At 50.5% G+C, this 16,263-nt stretch overlaps 4 protein-coding genes across 19 annotated transcripts in view; 1 reads left to right on the forward strand and 3 right to left on the reverse strand.

Annotated features, from left to right (window-relative positions):
- Positions 1–2,174: 2,174 nt before the first annotated feature.
- On the reverse strand, positions 2,175–7,570 carry LOC138134278 (large proline-rich protein BAG6). Of its 5 annotated transcripts, XM_069052495.1 has the most exons (16): positions 7,414–7,554; positions 7,195–7,261; positions 7,019–7,136; positions 6,732–6,966; positions 6,355–6,570; positions 6,125–6,307; positions 5,944–6,070; positions 5,702–5,893; positions 5,198–5,636; positions 4,386–5,149; positions 4,194–4,333; positions 3,885–4,053; positions 3,597–3,821; positions 3,342–3,545; positions 2,996–3,284; positions 2,175–2,940 (listed from the first exon to the last, which is right to left on the reverse strand). In XM_069052495.1, exons 2-16 carry the CDS (start codon positions 7,255–7,257, stop codon positions 2,735–2,737), a joined length of 3,570 nt encoding a protein of 1,189 aa, XP_068908596.1. In that variant the 5' UTR covers positions 7,258–7,261; positions 7,414–7,554; the 3' UTR covers positions 2,175–2,734. The 5 variants fall into 5 exon arrangements, with proteins under 5 accessions (XP_068908596.1, XP_068908579.1, XP_068908573.1 ...); XM_069052478.1 differs by having other exon boundaries at positions 2,996–3,545; positions 7,552–7,570; XM_069052472.1 differs by having other exon boundaries at positions 2,996–3,545; positions 7,195–7,323; positions 7,414–7,555.
- On the forward strand, positions 7,564–8,381 carry LOC138134331 (magnesium-dependent phosphatase 1-like). Its single transcript, XM_069052522.1, has 4 exons — positions 7,564–7,714; positions 7,767–7,824; positions 7,881–8,102; positions 8,155–8,381. Exons 1-4 carry the CDS (start codon positions 7,564–7,566, stop codon positions 8,324–8,326), a joined length of 603 nt encoding a protein of 200 aa, XP_068908623.1. The 3' UTR covers positions 8,327–8,381.
- LOC138134307 (zinc finger protein 700-like) lies at positions 8,324–9,947 on the reverse strand. Its single transcript, XM_069052508.1, has 3 exons — positions 9,812–9,947; positions 8,822–9,764; positions 8,324–8,775 (listed from the first exon to the last, which is right to left on the reverse strand). Exons 1-3 carry the CDS (start codon positions 9,917–9,919, stop codon positions 8,429–8,431), a joined length of 1,398 nt encoding a protein of 465 aa, XP_068908609.1. The 5' UTR covers positions 9,920–9,947; the 3' UTR covers positions 8,324–8,428.
- A 132-nt stretch (positions 9,948–10,079) lies between these two features.
- The window catches only part of Mical (Molecule interacting with CasL), a 40,975-nt gene continuing 34,791 nt past the window's right edge, over positions 10,080–16,263 (reverse strand). For 6 of the 12 annotated variants that reach the window (XR_011160679.1, XR_011160674.1, XR_011160685.1 and 3 more), the window contains 7 exons: positions 12,348–15,296; positions 12,149–12,178; positions 11,760–11,877; positions 11,553–11,706; positions 11,174–11,457; positions 10,723–11,122; positions 10,080–10,628 (listed from right to left, as the gene is read on the reverse strand). Coding sequence is in view for 5 of the 12 variants with exons in the window: in XM_069052423.1 (XP_068908524.1) it covers positions 10,541–10,628; positions 11,008–11,122; positions 11,174–11,457; positions 11,553–11,706; positions 11,760–11,877; positions 12,149–12,178; positions 12,348–15,296 (3,738 nt within the window). In the remaining 7 variants the exon portion in view is untranslated. Of the gene's footprint in view, positions 10,629–10,722; positions 11,123–11,173; positions 11,458–11,552; positions 11,707–11,759; positions 11,948–12,148; positions 12,179–12,347; positions 15,297–16,263 lie in introns of those variants that run through there. The other 6 variants (XM_069052423.1, XR_011160678.1, XM_069052435.1 and 3 more) reach the window with 6 other exon arrangements.

Genomic DNA, 16,263 nt, shown 5'->3' on the forward strand with positions numbered 1-16,263 from the left:
AAAATAAATCGAGTTTGCTTTGGAGCCTATGCTATAGCATGGGTTGCCATAGGTAACACGCCGACTCGATTTATTTTTTAAATGATCGCACCGTATAAATCAACCCAGAAATTTTGATTGTTAGAATAGAATAGAACCCAAGGTTTATAAACTCCGTGGGGTGTATTGGGTGTTTTTTTGGGTTTTATTCTAGTGAGGGAACACCTAATGCGTGATCGACAGATTCTGCAAAAGTTTAGTGCATTGTGACGTCACGAGTAACATTTGCGGGGAAAAAATTTAAACTATTGTTTTAAATGAGGCAACCTACTATACAAATTAGTCAGTTCTACCAACCTTGGAAAACAATTAAACACGACCTGCTAGTTCATTTAATTAAAAATCCATTATACCGTGTGAGCAACAAGTACTGATTGAGTTGGCAATAAATTCTGGTGATTTTTGGTGACTTTTATGTCATGTTCCAACGAGAAAACCATTTTATTAATAGAAGATTACAAAAACCAAGACGTTTAAATTTGAAATGTATACCAGCTCTCAATAATGTCAATAAAACAAACCGGAATGGGTACAATTCAGTCTTGAAAATTTTATGTAAAATTTTTTTTTGCCAACTGTAACAGTTATTGTTGCTCACCCTGTAAAAATGTTTCCGAGAAAGAGCCATTTCCGCCGATGGAGATGTCACAAAACGGGCGCTGCACGCGTAAATAATAATCAATACGCGATATATAAAAAAGAACAATAACAACACTAAACACAAAAATAACGAACAATAATTAAAAAAGCCACGAATTTCATTTCAAAGCAACAAAAAACAAGGAGTTTTTTAACTTCAAATTCAAAGTATCATTTGAACGAGAAACATTCGGTGACAAAACTTAAGATGAATAATATCCCTAAAAAGTGCTCGTACACTAGCGCTCTGCGGGATCACTCAAACCAAACTACACTTTTGAATAAAACAGCAGGTCGTGTAATTAAATTGGTAGCGTTTTTAAATTCATCAACTTTTTGCGGTGAATTTCAACATTGGTGGACTGTCAATCATAAGTTTTTTTTGTGTTGAACATTTATGTTGTGCAAAAATGTGATGAATAGGGAAACGGATTTGGTGGAAAACTGATGATTGTGCTGACTGGTGCTGATGTCATGACACCCGAAGTATAAACATAACCTAAACATTTTTTCATTTTCGGCGACTATTATTATTATATGAATAAATATGTGCGACATTAGTCTTCTTGGGACCATAATATTGGTAAAACGGATAACAATGCCTTTGGAAGATTCATCAGATGATGATTTATTAACTTCCTCTGATGAAGAAATTATTTTAAACAGAAGAAAGACTCATGAAAAAATTAGAGGATACGTGAATAATGTTGCACTTTTCCAGTTTTTCCCTCGCTTTGCTTTGACATTGACAGTTTGACTTCGACAAACTATTTTGACATTTCCCCCACTATTCGTCCACCAAACAACCAACTCCCATTGTAGATGGGAAAGGTGAATTTTGGTTGAGGCCAACATGAAATTTTTTGTGAATAAAGAAACGTGTTTTCTTAAGCTCAACATAAATCTAACAGTAATATAACAACGTTTTGGTAGAAAACTGATTCCACCGATTGATCCATCGATGAATTTAAAAACGCTCTCATTATGTTCAAATTTGAAAACTGAACGAATCAATGGTAGAGGTATCTTGTCTTAGAATAAATGGACTTTTTTGTTCGACACTGTCAGAATTTGAGAATTTTCTCCTATGTGAACGGATTTTGATAAATGTCACAACTTGTCAAAACGAAACGTCAAGCTAATTTTAAAGGTTTTAAGCGATTTGGAGCGTTTAAGGGGCTCGTCGAAAAAAAAAAAACGTATTCAACTCGTTCGTGTGTAAATTGGGCCTTTTTTTGGCACGCGTGGGCCATTTTAAAACGCGAGTGAAATGAGGCCCAATTTACACACAAACTCGTCAAATAAACTACTATTATTTATGACAACCCAACAGTTTTTTTGGAGGTTCCTGGAAGCTCAAAATTTTCGTCTAAGTTTTACACACTCCGTGCGGTAAAATGCCAGATATAATAGTTTGCTTAGTGTGTAAAAATCAAGATACCGTAGCTGTGTAAGCATGTCATTTAGAGTTGAGGAAGCCAAAATGAATATTAAGAAAAGGTTCAGATATTTATTTAGAAGTCATTACAACGCAAAAAATTGCACTTGTTCAAAAAATAAATCCACCTCGACGACCGAACGTCGATTTGAATTTATTTTTCAACGTAACGTTCCTACTTACATAAAAAAATAATTACACCATATTTAATCTACGAGGAGGTTTCAGTTTGTCGGGTGCGACGAACTGGAACCGCTTTTAACAAACTAATGATGGATTAAATGTTACCGTGTGTTGCGTGACTCTTATTTATTCAACTTTCTAATTTTACAAATTTCAAAAAAGAAACGATCGGAAATATCGTAAGCACAATCCTTCGTTATCTATCACATAACACATCGTTAAAAAATACCGGGGCGGGGGGAACTACACCTAATCAGTTAACAATAAATAATTACAAAACTGACGAATGAAAATTACCGATAAGAAAGAATCTTACAGTGTAATAAAAACCCACAAAACTATATAAACAACCAGTACTCACGGTGATGATGATAATAGCAATAATAGGATAAATACAACGGTTAAGTGAGGCTATATTTCTCCAATATTATAAGATTACTGCGACTTAAAGTAAGTTGAAGCGTTCGGGAATCTCTCCGGCGTGAAGTCTTCGTTATCTCTGAGCGCCGTCTGCACCGTCGTCCTCAGCAGGTTCCTGTAGGCGGTTTGTATGTCGGCGGAGTCGCCCGCCCCCTGCGACACCACCTCGAGCGGCGCCACCGACGCCAGCCCCGACGCCGTCACCGCTCTCCGCACGCTCTCTGCACCGATCGCCACTTACTTTCCTTCCCTGTTCACCGCCGGCACGGTACTCACCTGCGATCACCTGCGGAAGACTCCCTTGCGGCTTGGTGCTGTTCACGATCTTCCGCCTCTTGGTCGGCATCCCCGACAGGTATGCGTCGCTGAACGGGGCCTGGGGGTTCTGCCTTCGCTGCCTCTGCACGTCCCTCGTCAGGATGGGCACCCAGTCTTCGGGGACCTGCGCGTGCCACGTCTCCGACCCCAGCACCACGTTCGGTAGCGACTCGGGCTCGTCGCCCACCGACAGCGGCGGCAGCTCGGGGGCCGCGCCGTCCGCGGCAGGTTCGTCCAGGTCCATGGGCTGCGGACAAACCGTCGCTTCAATTCGCGACTCGCTCCCGTCTGTCGCGCGATTTACCTCCGCCTCTTGCGTGGTTCTTGTCTCGCTCTGGGCCGGCTGCTCGGGCGGCGTCGCCATCGAGACGTCGGCGCTCCTCACGATGTACTGCTCGACTTCGCCGTCGGCCACCCCCAGGTTGGCCATGAAGTGTCGCAGGTTGGCGCAGCTCGTTATCATCGTCCAGTTTTGCAGTTCCGAAGGTATGCCTTGCATGTACGACGTCTGAAAATCATGCGCTGAGCGGGGAACACTCAAACGTCGAAGACGTCTTACTATGATCTGCTGGAAGGTCTCTTCCACTCCTTGCTGACCGTTCGCGCTGGCGTGAAGAGCCAGAGCACACATCATCCTCGCCAAAATCAGACACTGGTCGACCAGAGTGCGCATGTTGTTCGAGGTGAGATTTGTCGCTGTGGTAATGACGTCGGGGAGTCTTCGTCTGAACAGGGCCTCCACGGACCGGACAATATCGATGTCGTCACGAACGCGCAGGCGGCTCTGAAAAAGAAAACAATCGGTGTGAGTGACAGGTGTAGAGGGCGCAGCGGTCTTCGAACTCACAAAGTTTTGAAAGAAAGGCTGCATTTCGCTGACAAATCTGTCGACGCCGGCGTTCACAGCTTCTGGCGTGTTGGAACCATCGAGCACTCTGGTGTTGAAGAAGGTCTGGATTTCGCTGGTGATTCTGTTCAGAGGGTCGAAGTTTCCAGTATTCAAAGTAATCATATCACTGCGAAAAACAATTCCGTTACGTCATTTGAGGATTTTTTTTAAATGTCAAATTTGACGTATGCCACAAGTCACGTGATACCTTTTGTCAGCCATGTCTTTGGCATAGTTTTTGAACACATTGCAACACATATTACTTACACTATGGTCAGATTTCTCGAGAGCAGCATTATGAGATCCGTTATGATGCTCTCGCCGGGATTCTCCTGAGACTCGTCCAGAGGCAATTGTTGGAGTATGTCCGCGATGGTGGGCCCTTGGAGCATGTTGGGCAGATTCGCCTAAATTTGATCGTTTTACGGCGGCCAAGTCGAAACTTTAATAAAATCTCACCAGAGTGCTCTGCAGGTTGGGAAACAGCACGTTCAGAGAAGGCGGCGGCACCGCTCCGGTAGCGGGCCCGCCAGTGGCTCCGCCTCCGGTGCCGCTAGCGCTCCCGGAAGCACCCGCTTCCTCGCTGGCGGTCCCTTGCTCCGCCCCGTTTCCGGTGCGGGGCGTCCTCGAGGCGCCAGGCCTCCTGGTGGCGTCGTCCTGACCGCCGTCCGCCTCCCGCCTCCTCCTGTACGCCGTTCTCAGCGACGAGTAGATCTCGTCGAATAGGCTGTGGAGGCTCTGCGTGGCCACCCTCTCCCTGTCCCTCTGCTCGCCGTCCTCCTCGTCCGGCTGCGCCGTCCCCAGCACGTGCTGGCGCACTTGCTGCTGTCGAGCAGTGGGCGCGCCGCTCGCCTGCTGCGCCCGCCTCCTGTGAGTCACGTGGTGCGAGTTGCACGGCAAGAACGGGTCGAAACCGCCCTGCATCGCCTGCTGGGCGAGGTGCACGTGGGGGCGTGGCGTCGAGCGGGTGTGCGTCGCGGTGGTGGGGTTCGTCTGGGTGTTGCCGCGCGCTTGCGAGTTTTGCCCCGGGGCGGCTTGCTGGGGCGGCGACGTCGTCGTGGCGGGCTGGGAGGAGTCGACGGAAGAGGCGGCCGAAGTGGTCGTCGTGGTGTTCGTGTCCGAGGTGGCCGCCGTGGTGGTGATGCGATTCATGATCTGCCCGGCCATTTGGACGAGGGATTGTAAAAATTCCGGCGGCGGACCGTTCAGGGTACCTTGCAAAACTGCACTGACGGATTAAAAGGGGCGGCGAGGCGGAGCCGGGAACTCACCTTCTGGCGTGACCTCCATGAAGAACTCGACGCTGGAATTATTGAAGTTGGACATGTTGAAGGGATTGTCGGGTCGCGTGGTGGGCGTCGACGTCGTCGGCGCCGTCGTGGTCGGCGGGACGCTCCTCGTCTCGCTCGCCCCCACCGTGTTGTTGTTGTTGTTCTGGGACCTCTGGGTGCTGTGCACCACGTTGACCGGCCTCGAGGTGGTCCTCACCTCGATCGGGAACGACTGGAGCCGCATCGAAGCGGTCGGAATGAAGGGGAACCCCCTGAAGTTGACCGTGGGCTGGGGCCCGGGGGGCGACGCCTGCGTGGTCCTGGTCGTGTCTCCCGAGTTCGGCGTCGACGTCGCCGTAGCCGTCGTCTCCGTGCTGGTGGTGGCCGTCGTCGTCGTGGTGGACGCGTTCGGACGCTCCGCCGACAGATTGAACTGGGCCTTCGCGGTTTGAACAAAATCAAAATCACAAAATCCCGCTTCGAATCGCATTTCCTGCTACTTACTACCTCGACTTGGATCGGGATGCCCGCCTGGACCACCGCCGAGTGCTGGATCAGGATGGGGCGACAGAGCAGCGGGCGGGGCGGAGGGGTGCGCACTCGAATGATGATGTCGCTGAGGGAGTGGTAGGCGTGGCCCAAGAAGTGCAGCACCTCGGAGACGCGAGTCAACATCGCCTGGGTCTGGCGCACGTTCTAGACAATTCAACTTCAGATTTGACAGTAAAACAACGCAAAACACGCACTTCCTGGGGTATGATCGGGTCTTCCACCATGAAGTGGCGGTACCGCTCGAGGAACGGTGCGAATCTCGTCTGCAGGTGGTTCAGTACCGCCAGCAGCTCCGCCATCTCGGACGTCCTGGACGCGTTCCTGCAATCCACCTCGAAATTTTTGCACCGAAACAAACCGTGCAGATCGTCTTACTCGGCAAGACTTCTGGCGCTGACTCCTCCAGGTCTCTGCTCTCCGCTGGGACCTCCTTCAGCGGCGTTGGTGGAAGGTGTGCTTTCTTCTGGTGTGGAAGATGCGGATCTCTCTGCCGGCGGCGTTTCCGCCGCGCTCTGCGAACCGTTGTTCGCGTCTATGGTGACTTCGGCCGCCATCGGTCTAAAATCGACATGTCACTCATCGCCAACAACGAAAAAATTAATTACATGGAGCCCGACGCGGCGTCGAACAGCGTGTTCTGAACGGCCGAGAGCACCATCGCTTCGTCTATGGTCTCGTTGTTGCCGGGAGGAACTATGACGCGGGCTTCTATGATCGGGGTGACTTCTTCTTCTTGCTGCTCCTCGGAAGTGGCCTGCTCGTTCGGCCTCGCCGCGGGATTCTCCAGAAGATTTATGACGGCTTCGGCGCGCCTCAACATCCTAAAATAAAATTTAAAAAAAATCAATTTCGATTTGAACGTAGGAATCTAGTAGGCAGACGTGACCCGCCATCTGTCGTTGCTGTCAAAAACTCCGCCATCTTGATTCTAACATTCCGCTGACCTAACCCCAAATTCTGGTCGAAATCGGCACCGACTTACCTTCTGGCGACGTTCAGGCGGCTGCCCGCCAAGCTGTGGGTCGGGGGCGGCGGAACGATCCCCTGCGACTCCATCAGATTGGACGGGAACGCCATCGACCCCAGGTACATCGTATTTTCCGTCTCGAAGCCCCTGAAGCCGCGTCTCGGGGGTTGCGGCGACGCGGAACGGTTCGTCGGGGGGTTCTGACCGGGCGGAGGTCTCTGCACCAAGTGCACGACTTTTCCGTTGACATCTACCGACGACAAAAATTAAATAAAACTTTCGCTTGTCACAGCTGGTCCTACCGTAGTCGCTGAGTTTCACTTCGTCCTGGAGCACTCGGCCACAGTAGATTATGCGCTGCGTGTCGGCCGGGATATTGACGGTGTCGGCGATTTTCGTCTTGAACTCCTCGACGGTGATCTGTTGGTTTTTGGGGTGTTTTGGAAAAATGCGTCGTCGTTTTTGATAAAATACTTACATCATCGTCGACCGTAAAAGTGTGATTCTGCGAATCTAACGTTTTCACCGTCAGAACAATCATCTTCCTGGAACGAGAGGGAGTTTAGTGGGCTCGCAAGGATGACTGTTCGTGACGATATTGCATCAACTACGCATGAAAATGGTTAATTATCGAGGAATGCCAAGCAGTTGTATTATTTAGGGAAGATAATTTTATCGTTGGGGCAAGCTGCTCTACCTGAGATTTTCTCGATCTCACACCATTTATGGACGTTTCGCGCGAAGGCGTGAGGGTTAAACGAAGCGATTCACTAATGTACACACAAATTTACAAGCAGATTCTTCGTTTGATCGAATATTTTCGAAAAAAACACACCTTCACACCAAAATGACGGATCTACTGAAAGCAGGACCCGATCGCACAAAAAGCACTAGAATTGTGCAACAATGCTGCCAATCAAACTTCTATCAATTTTTATTTCTCATCTTTTGTGAAAAAATGGCAAATGTAAAACCCAAAGTACTAATTTTCGATTTGGGTGAGTCACTCGTTTCAAAATGTTAAATATTACGTCACGTTATGATCCGCAGATTACACGCTTTGGCCCTTTTGGGTTGACACCCATGTAAATCCGCCTTTTCGAAAAACGTAAAAGAAAACATCGGCGAACGCCGACAGATTGGGCTAAATCGATTTATTTTCAGTTCGAACGGAACTGTCGTTGACTCTTCCGGTACAACAATCAAACATTACCCCGAAGTACCGGAAGTGTTGGACGGACTGCACAAACAAGGTTATCTTCTGGCAGTGGCGTCTCGTACGGGCGAGATTGAAGGGGCACGCCAGCTCATCGACTTGTTCGGCTGGAAACATCTTTTTTCCCACGAAGAAATCTACCCAGGAAGCAAAACGAAACACGTGGCAAAGTAAGTTGCCGAGCGCGTTCAGTCAAAATTGTAAAAGGTGATTTTTTTCAAGTATCAAAAATGCGTTTGGGGTGGAATACAGGGACATGATTTTTTTCGACGATGAAGGCAGGAACATCAGAGATGTGGGGGAGTTGGGGGTGCTCTCTATAATGGTCAGGAACGGTGTCACGAAGGCGGTGGTGGAAGACGCGTTAAGTCAGTACTCTAAACGGAAGGGATGATTTTAAGTCAATATTTATTTGTTTATTTTGTAAAATAAAGAAAAACTGGCTTGAACTGTTAAAATTGATCAAACTCCCTTCTTGACCTTGAGTCGTCGGGCGTCAGTGGCGCCTCATGTGGGCATACAGCGCCACCTCTGACGCAAACCCCTTCCCGCAAACCTTGCAACTGCAAGTTTCCGCCTCCACAATGTTATGTTTGGACTTGCGGTGCGCCTTCAGGGACACGTTCTGTCTAAACCCGTCCCCGCACACCTCGCACCTGTACGGCGTCTCGTTGGTGTGCTGCCTCGTGTGCGTTTTCAGCGCGTACGGACTGGAAAATCCCCTTTTGCAGAAGTCGCAAATGTGAGGTCTCAACTTGAGGTGTTTCATTTTGATATGTTTGTCCAAGAACTTCCCGCTGAAGAACCCCTTCCCGCAAGTGTCACAATAGTGGGTTGGCTGCCCTGAAACCCGTCAATTATTTTTTGCAACGTTCCACCAGCTCCGTACCCAGATGCTCTCGTCTCCTGTGCAAATCTTTGGCGGTCTTCTTCTTGAACAGCTTGCCGCAATCCTCGCACTTGTACCTGTTGTTGTTGTGCGAGTAGAAAATGTGCGTGAGCAGCGTGCTGCGGCTCTGCAAGATGGCGCCGCACAGGTGGCAGATCTGCGGCCCCAGAGTGTGGTCTTGCACGTGCTTCTTGTAGGCGTAGATGGTGATCTCGCGCTGGCAAAACTGACACGTCTTGGTTTTGTGCGTGTGGGTCTGGAAGGATTTCTTACTGGCGAATTTCTTGAAACATATGCTGCAAATGGGGCTCTCTTCTGCTCCCAGCAAGATTTGTATCGCCTCGGACGAGCGCAGGCCCAGCTTGAAGGCCTCTTTTCGCGCCGCTCGGTCCGTGATCGCCCCCAAAGCGCGCATTTTCTTCTCTCTAGTTTGCGATTCTAGCAAAAGATTGATCGCCTGCTTTGACTGCAGGCCCAGAGTGGCGATGCGTTTTTTCACGCAAACGGTTTCCCTGTGCATGTCGTAAAACGACTTGTACCGGAATTTCGCGCGGCAATTGCCACACTCGTACACCGCCTTTTCTGGGTGCTCTGACAAATGCTCCCTGCACGATTCGACGTCTGCAAATGATTTGTTGCAAACGCCGCATTTCTGCTCGCTTTTGAAGTGTTGGCGGATGTGGTCGTTTATTGACCCAGCGTCGAAACCAAGACCGCAAATGGCGCAGTTTTTCTCGCACAGATTGACCAAATCTTTGAACTCCTCCTTGTCTGTTTTGACGCCCTCTTCTAGGTTCAGCGAGGCAGGCTCTTCTCTGACATTCAGGTGCTTTGCCAGCTTCTCCTCGCACTTTTTTATTTGCTGTTGAAAGTTGTAGGCCAGCTTGAGGTTAAGCAAGCACTTGAGGCACACGACCGTCGAGATTTCGTCGTGGGGGTTCACCTAAAATCGAATCAACAGAATAACGCACGCGGTTGGGCTGAACTTACCTTGCTCGACGTTAAGGCCTCAAACATGTCTGCGATGTTGCCTTCCAAAATGGAAAAACAAACGGAAGGCTTGACCAAACACAACCTGCAAATCTTATTTAAAGGCATGGTCCACCGCTGAACTGCTCTTTGTCGTTTAAAGTCGTAATCTCACATAAAAGTGTAAAGATTTTCTAGGAAAATAGACATAACCTAACTTTTGTTATTCGGTCCACTGGACGTTTCGTCGAACTTTGAGGTTCCCGTGAGGTCAACGAAACTGCCATCGTATGATGTATAAAAGCATTTATTCACACAAAGACAACACTTATAATGCATTCACAAAATAATATTCCTTTGTACAGTACTTTACAATTCCTTATCAAAAAATACAATTCACAATCACAATTCATGTATTAAATATTGTAAACTTAAAAGTAAAAATCACTAAATTATTAACAAGAGACTAGTTAACGTGAATTAGCAAAAATGGACGTTAAATAAAAATAAACAAAATTCGAAAAATACAACTAACTATATAGTTATGTTAGGGTGTAGGTATAGTCAGAATAAAACGCAAGAAACGGTAAAAGAAAAAACAATTGCACGTGTGTGTCAAACCAAATCTCGTTATGTTTACCCTGCCTATCCTTCTAGATTATTAAAATTGTCCTAAACGAATCAAAAGTGATGTTGTTAATCAATATCGAAACTTATAATTTGCTAGAGAAAATTTTTGTTATGAAGCGATTACTTTTCGGGCGTCTTCCTGATCGGAGTCAACCTCAACCCTTTGGCCAGCATCTGTTCCTCAAAGTCCCGATCCTCGTTAGAATACCTGTAAAATCGACCATCGACATGTAACTTGTACGAGAACGTCAAACGACGAGACAATCGAACTGAGACTTTGAAAGGAAATGAACGTGCCTTACCTATTCTACATGCTCGCGGCAAGGAGAATAGGTGCGTGCCTACAATGATTAGACTAGAGGGCGTGCAAGTGTCAGTCGAAAGCGAGTCAAGAAAGTGTTAGTTTGGGTAGAAACTAGGCGTCACGGTGGGTGATAATAAAGTTGGAGAGACCCCAATGCACGACAAAGTTCCACGCGACACAAGCGACAAGCAAAAGCAAGCATGCGAACATGGAGACTCTCCGGTGATGGTCGAGCGGGGCCGCCGTCAGATGGGGTGCCGAACCTCTACGTCTACCTAAGCACCTTAATCGATCTTCCTCCAGGAGGGCGATCAGAGAGTCTCTCTTCGCCACGATCTCCATCATCTCGTTGATGATGCTGCCCTCCACCTGGACCTCCTCTTCGGTCTTTTGCTCGTCTGCGAAAAAATCGTCACTTCACGTTCTCTCTCTGTGGGTGTCGCACTCACCGTTCTCCAGGCGCTCCCTCAGGTCGTGCTGGAGGCGTGCGTGCCTGTCCTCCAACTCCAGCTCCTGCGCCCTGACCATCAGCTCCCTCTCGTAGCGGCGCAACTCCGTCCTGTCCCGCATCAGGTCGAACCACTCCTGCAACAACTCCGACTCGTCCTTCGCGTACCGACCGTCGACCTCGCCCCTCAGCGCCTTCTCCACCGAGACCCCCCTCTCCTCCAGCTCGCGCGTCTTAACCTCGGTCTCTTCGAGCTTCCTCTGAATCTCCTGCGCCATGCGATGTCTGTCGAGTTAGTTTTGTTAATTAGAGGTTAGTTGGTACAAACCGACAAACTTAGTCTTTGTTAAACTGGAGGACCGACAGACAAGTCTCTTTACCGTTTCAACTGGGCCTGTCGCGCTATCCGCCGCGCCCCCTTGCTCAGCCTGTTGTTCGACAGGCTCGAGACCGACGTGTCCAGCGCCCCCGACTGGTCCAGGGTGTCGCAGGAGCTGCGCCGCTTCCAGTCGTGCTCCCCGTCGGAACTGTCGTCTGCAAATTAGCTCGGTGAGGCCGCGCTTCGTCGACCATCCCCCTCGACTCACCTGTCCCCTTGACCGAGTAGTCGAGCGGCAGCGGCGGCACCGGGGGCGGCGAGCTGTCGTCCCGATGCAACACCTCCGAGAAGCTGTTCCTTCGCGCCGGCTCCTCGACCACCACGTCCTGTCGTGCAAAACAATTGTCATTTTCCGTGTCGGCGGAGAGCGCGATTGCGGGCAAGGTTACGAATCGACTACGAAATAAAAACAAAGTGGCGGCGCTGAGCCGCACTTCTACTGTGATGATGGTGACGAGATGAAACCATGCAAGAACCAAAAACAAACCAGATGCAACAGACGAGTAAGACAGCTGGAAAAGCATGCAGGAAAACCAAACGACACACTTACGAGGTATACCAACAAAAAAATAAAAAATAAATTAATAAGAGTCTTACAGGATCTCTCAGGTCCAGATTCGCGCACGACTGCAAAATACACATCCAGTTAAAAACGTCTGGTCGAGGCCGGACAAGCTCAGTATTAGTCATCGACATTGTACGAGAAAACAAAAATGTTCAAGTTAATAAATTAATAAATAAAAATGATGGCGATGATCCGATGACTATTTACGTGACCTTCGAGACAGTTAGTTACCTTGGAGACGTCCTTGGCCTTCGGCGATATCCTCGAGAAGATGCCCCGGCCGTTGCCCGACGGACTCTTCTTCGTGAAGAACGTCGTGATCAGCTTTGTGATACTTTTCCGCCTCTCCCTGTCTTTCTCCTTGTTCTTCTTCTTGGCCTTCTTGGGGTCGGTGTCCAACAAGTTCGGGTCCGACTTGCAGAACTTCTCCGCCGTCCTGATGGATCCGCCGATCTCGTCGATCGACTTGGTCCTGGTCGGCGTCTCCTCCCGCTTCCTGTTGAGCGCCTCGTTCGAGTGCAAGAACGACTCCAGCCTCTCCACCTTCACCTCCTCCCTCTTGGCCAGCTTCTCCTTCAGCTTGGACAGCTTGTCCTCGGGACTCAGTCCCAGCTCCTCGTTCGACAGCAGACGCGCCCTCACCTTCGCGTCCTGCTTCAACTTCTCCGCCGTGCGCTTGGCCTCCTCGTGCTTCAACCTGGGCGGCGCCACCGGCGTCCGGAACTCGTCGGCGAAGAGCGCCGTCCGCACGTCGGGCATGCTGGGATTCTCCTTGATCGAGTCGCGTTGCGCGTCGGCGACGTGGACGCTCGCCGGTCGCGTCAGCGGCGTGGAGAACTTGTCGCTCTCCGGCGACCGCTTCAGCGTCGAGAGGAGCACGTCGGGGGTGGCGTACACGCTCGACCCGCTCGAGTACGTCGAGTTGCGGTTCGAGTCGTCCAGGTTGTGGTTGATCTCGGAGACCACGTCCGTCGTGGCCGACTTGGACAGCTCGAACTGGCGGCTCTTGCGCCGCTTCTTGTCGAGACTCTTGTTCTCCGCCTTCATCTTGTTCATCACCATCTCCTGGACGAGTCTCTGGTTGACGTCGCGCTCCTTCTCGATCGCCTCCTTCTTGTAGATGACGTCCGGGGTGCGGACGGCGGGTTGAGCGACCGGACTGGGAGGCGGCGTCTGTTTCTCTTCCTGGATCAGGTCGGGTTTCTGCGGCGAGTCTTTGCTCTTTCGGCGCGACTTTCGGATGTCTATCGAGTCTTTCACGTTGCCGAATTCGACCCTCGACTGCAAACGCTGACAGTGCTCGTCGAACTCGACGTTGTTGTCGATGTTGTTTTGACTAGATTGCTGCCTGGAAGCTTGTTCGGCTTTCAGTTTGGCCAACTTCTCCTCGAGTCTCTTCCTTTGGAAGTTGTTGTTTTCGGTGGGGTTCTGGAACCGCTCCTTGTCCGCAGAGATCTCCGTCAGGTTCTTCACGGTTGAATCGCTGCACGTGTTCTCTTCGGTCGTCGTTCCCGGATCGACAATCAACAAACTGTCTTCGTCGTGGTCTCCCGCGTTCTGTTTGGCCTTGAGCTGCTCCAAGTCGCCAGGTTTCAGATCTACGACCTCGCCTCCGAAGTTGTCCGGCTCGTTGGCGATGAAGCAGTAACCCGTGTTCTTGAGCACTTCGTTCCGGGCCTCCACGATGTCGTTGATGTTCGGATTGAGACTATCCTCGGCCAGTTCATCTTCGTCCTTGAAGAGGATGTAACCGTTCTGACTGTCAATGACGCCGTCGTCGCTGCTCGTCTCCGTCCCCGTGTCCATAAATTCAATGTCGAGATTTTTACTCAGCACACTGTTCAAGGCCTCGGTTATGATCGTCTTGTTCTTAATCTCGTCCTTGCCGCAGATGTGGTCCAGGTCTTCCAACTCCGATATTATCGCTTTATCGGCGCGACCCTCGCCGAAATCGACCGATTTGGGCTTCTTGGTGCTGCGCGATTCCAGATTCAGTTCGAAATCGTCGTCGCCGAGGTCGTCCGAGACGGCGCCGTCTCTCGCCCAATCAGACAGCTCCGTCTCGGTCAGGGCGGCGGTGGCGGGTTCGGCGATCGAGTCGGCGTCCGACTCCACCGACCTGGTGTCGGGCTCCGTCGACAGCTTCCGCCTGACGTGCAGGACATCGTGTATCTCCGGCAGGACGTCTTTCGTTTCCAGCTCCGGCAGCAGTTTGGGCTGGTTGAGGGTCTTCTTCTCGCTAGTTATGGACTTGGGGGGCTCGGTGGCGGCGACCGATTCGACGCAGAGCGAGTCCGGAGGGATCTCGTCGATCCGCACCGTCGGGATCGATTCGAAGTTGAACTCGGGGGTCTTGGGGGCTTCGCCGTCGCTCACCGAGTCCGTCGACAGACTGTCGTCGCTTTGGGGCTTGTTCTTCGTCCAGTCGATCTTAGGAACTATGATGGAGGTCTCGTGGACCGGACTCCGCGGCCGTCCCTCCGGCTCGTTCTCGAACACCTGCGGCACGGCCGCGTCGAAGCTTTTCGGCGACTGCGGCGTCGCGACCGGCGACTGCGGAGTTGCGATCGGCGACGGCCCCTCGTTCAGCTTGCTGCAGAACGTCTGCATGGCGGCGCTGACTTCTGGCGCCGGCTTGAGCAACTTCTGGCAGTCGGTGATGTTGCTGTGGAAGGACTTGAGCTTCGTGTCGAGCGTCGAGGCGCTCCCCGACTTCTGTATCGACCCCGGACCGTAACTCTCCCCCAGCAGGTACTTCTTTTTCAGTTCTAGAGAGACCTTAGCAGCTATCCCGCCCGTGCTTTGAGTGCGATTCAGAGCGTAACCCTCCGTCCTCGGCAACAAAACCGGTGCAGGTTTTCTCACGATAGATGGTGCCGAAGACACTAAGGGTGACAGGTTTAGTTCAATGTCTTGCTTGGGTGCGGCCTTTGGTGCTCTGCCCTTGTCGGAGGGGCGTTGTAAGTAACCGCTCGTCACCTGGATTTTGCGAAGAGGCGCGCCGCCCCGCGTCCCGCCGCTCCCCCGCGTCTTGGTCACGTGGACGTCGTTGAAGGCCGTGAAGGGGACCTCGCGGGTCGGGGTGGGGTCGTCGTGGGCGAATTCCGAGTCGGTGGAGATCTCGGTGGCGGAGTTGCGCACCTCGCTCGAAGAATCCGAAGTGGTTTCGTCGGAAACGACCTGCAACACAAAACAATCAATCTGGGTTCGACACCACACTGCAACACTCAAGTGGACAAGAAATAAAACAACATCACGTTCAAAAGCATATTTTGTTTCGTGATTGCTTTGTTTCTTCTCCAGGACAACTTTGTTCAGGCGAGATAAGCTCATTCGGCCGCCCAGCAAACTAAACGGACTTAGGGGGTGTTAAGGCGGTGGCTGCGACGATTCCAGGACCGTAACATGTTTGAGTCGCCCTGCGTCAGTTGCAGAAAAAAAGAGAAAAAAAAACACAGAGTGTTAGCGTTTTGGGTTAGAACAACACTCACGTCAGCAATGGATTAAGTTGCATAACAAGAGAGGTGAGAAATAAAAACAAAAAAAAGACACTCCAGCACGCCATAGACATAGTTACCTGACGTCACCATTGCTTAAACGTGATTGTTGAACGTTGAGAGGTGTGTGCGGGATGGGTGCCCTAAAGTCGTCGTCCGGTCAATTTTTTTTTGCGAATGCATTACTCTTAAACATTTAAAAAAACAAAGCGCCAACACTGATAAACTTTAACAACTCAACACTTGATAAACTCTTCGACAAAACTCAACAATTAACGAATTAGAAAAGCGTATTACAAAATCGGAGCATTCCCGGGGAATATTTCCATCGATTAATCGCGCGCGACTAGTACAAAAGAAAAACTGGATATACAAAATTAGAAAAGAATTAGTATAAATCGATCATTGCAACGAGCAGTCTTTGTCTTTGTCCTTTTGTTTGTTCTTGGACTTGCCGTCGAGCGTGCGATTTCGAGCGGCGTTCTGAACGCGAGGGAGGTCCTTCAGACGGACGATCTCCCTTTTCACCTCCAGGTTCGTCGTCGAGCGACTCTTTTGGCCGTCGGCGGGCGACGGGGGCGCCAATCCGGTCTTGCGCTTGGGCAGGGGTGACGACGTCATGGCTCTTTTCCGCTGCGGCGCGACCGGAT

This window comes from Tenebrio molitor, chromosome 1 (assembly GCF_963966145.1).
Source record: "Tenebrio molitor chromosome 1, icTenMoli1.1, whole genome shotgun sequence".
In the NCBI taxonomy this organism is placed as follows: Eukaryota; Metazoa; Arthropoda; class Insecta; order Coleoptera; family Tenebrionidae; genus Tenebrio; species Tenebrio molitor.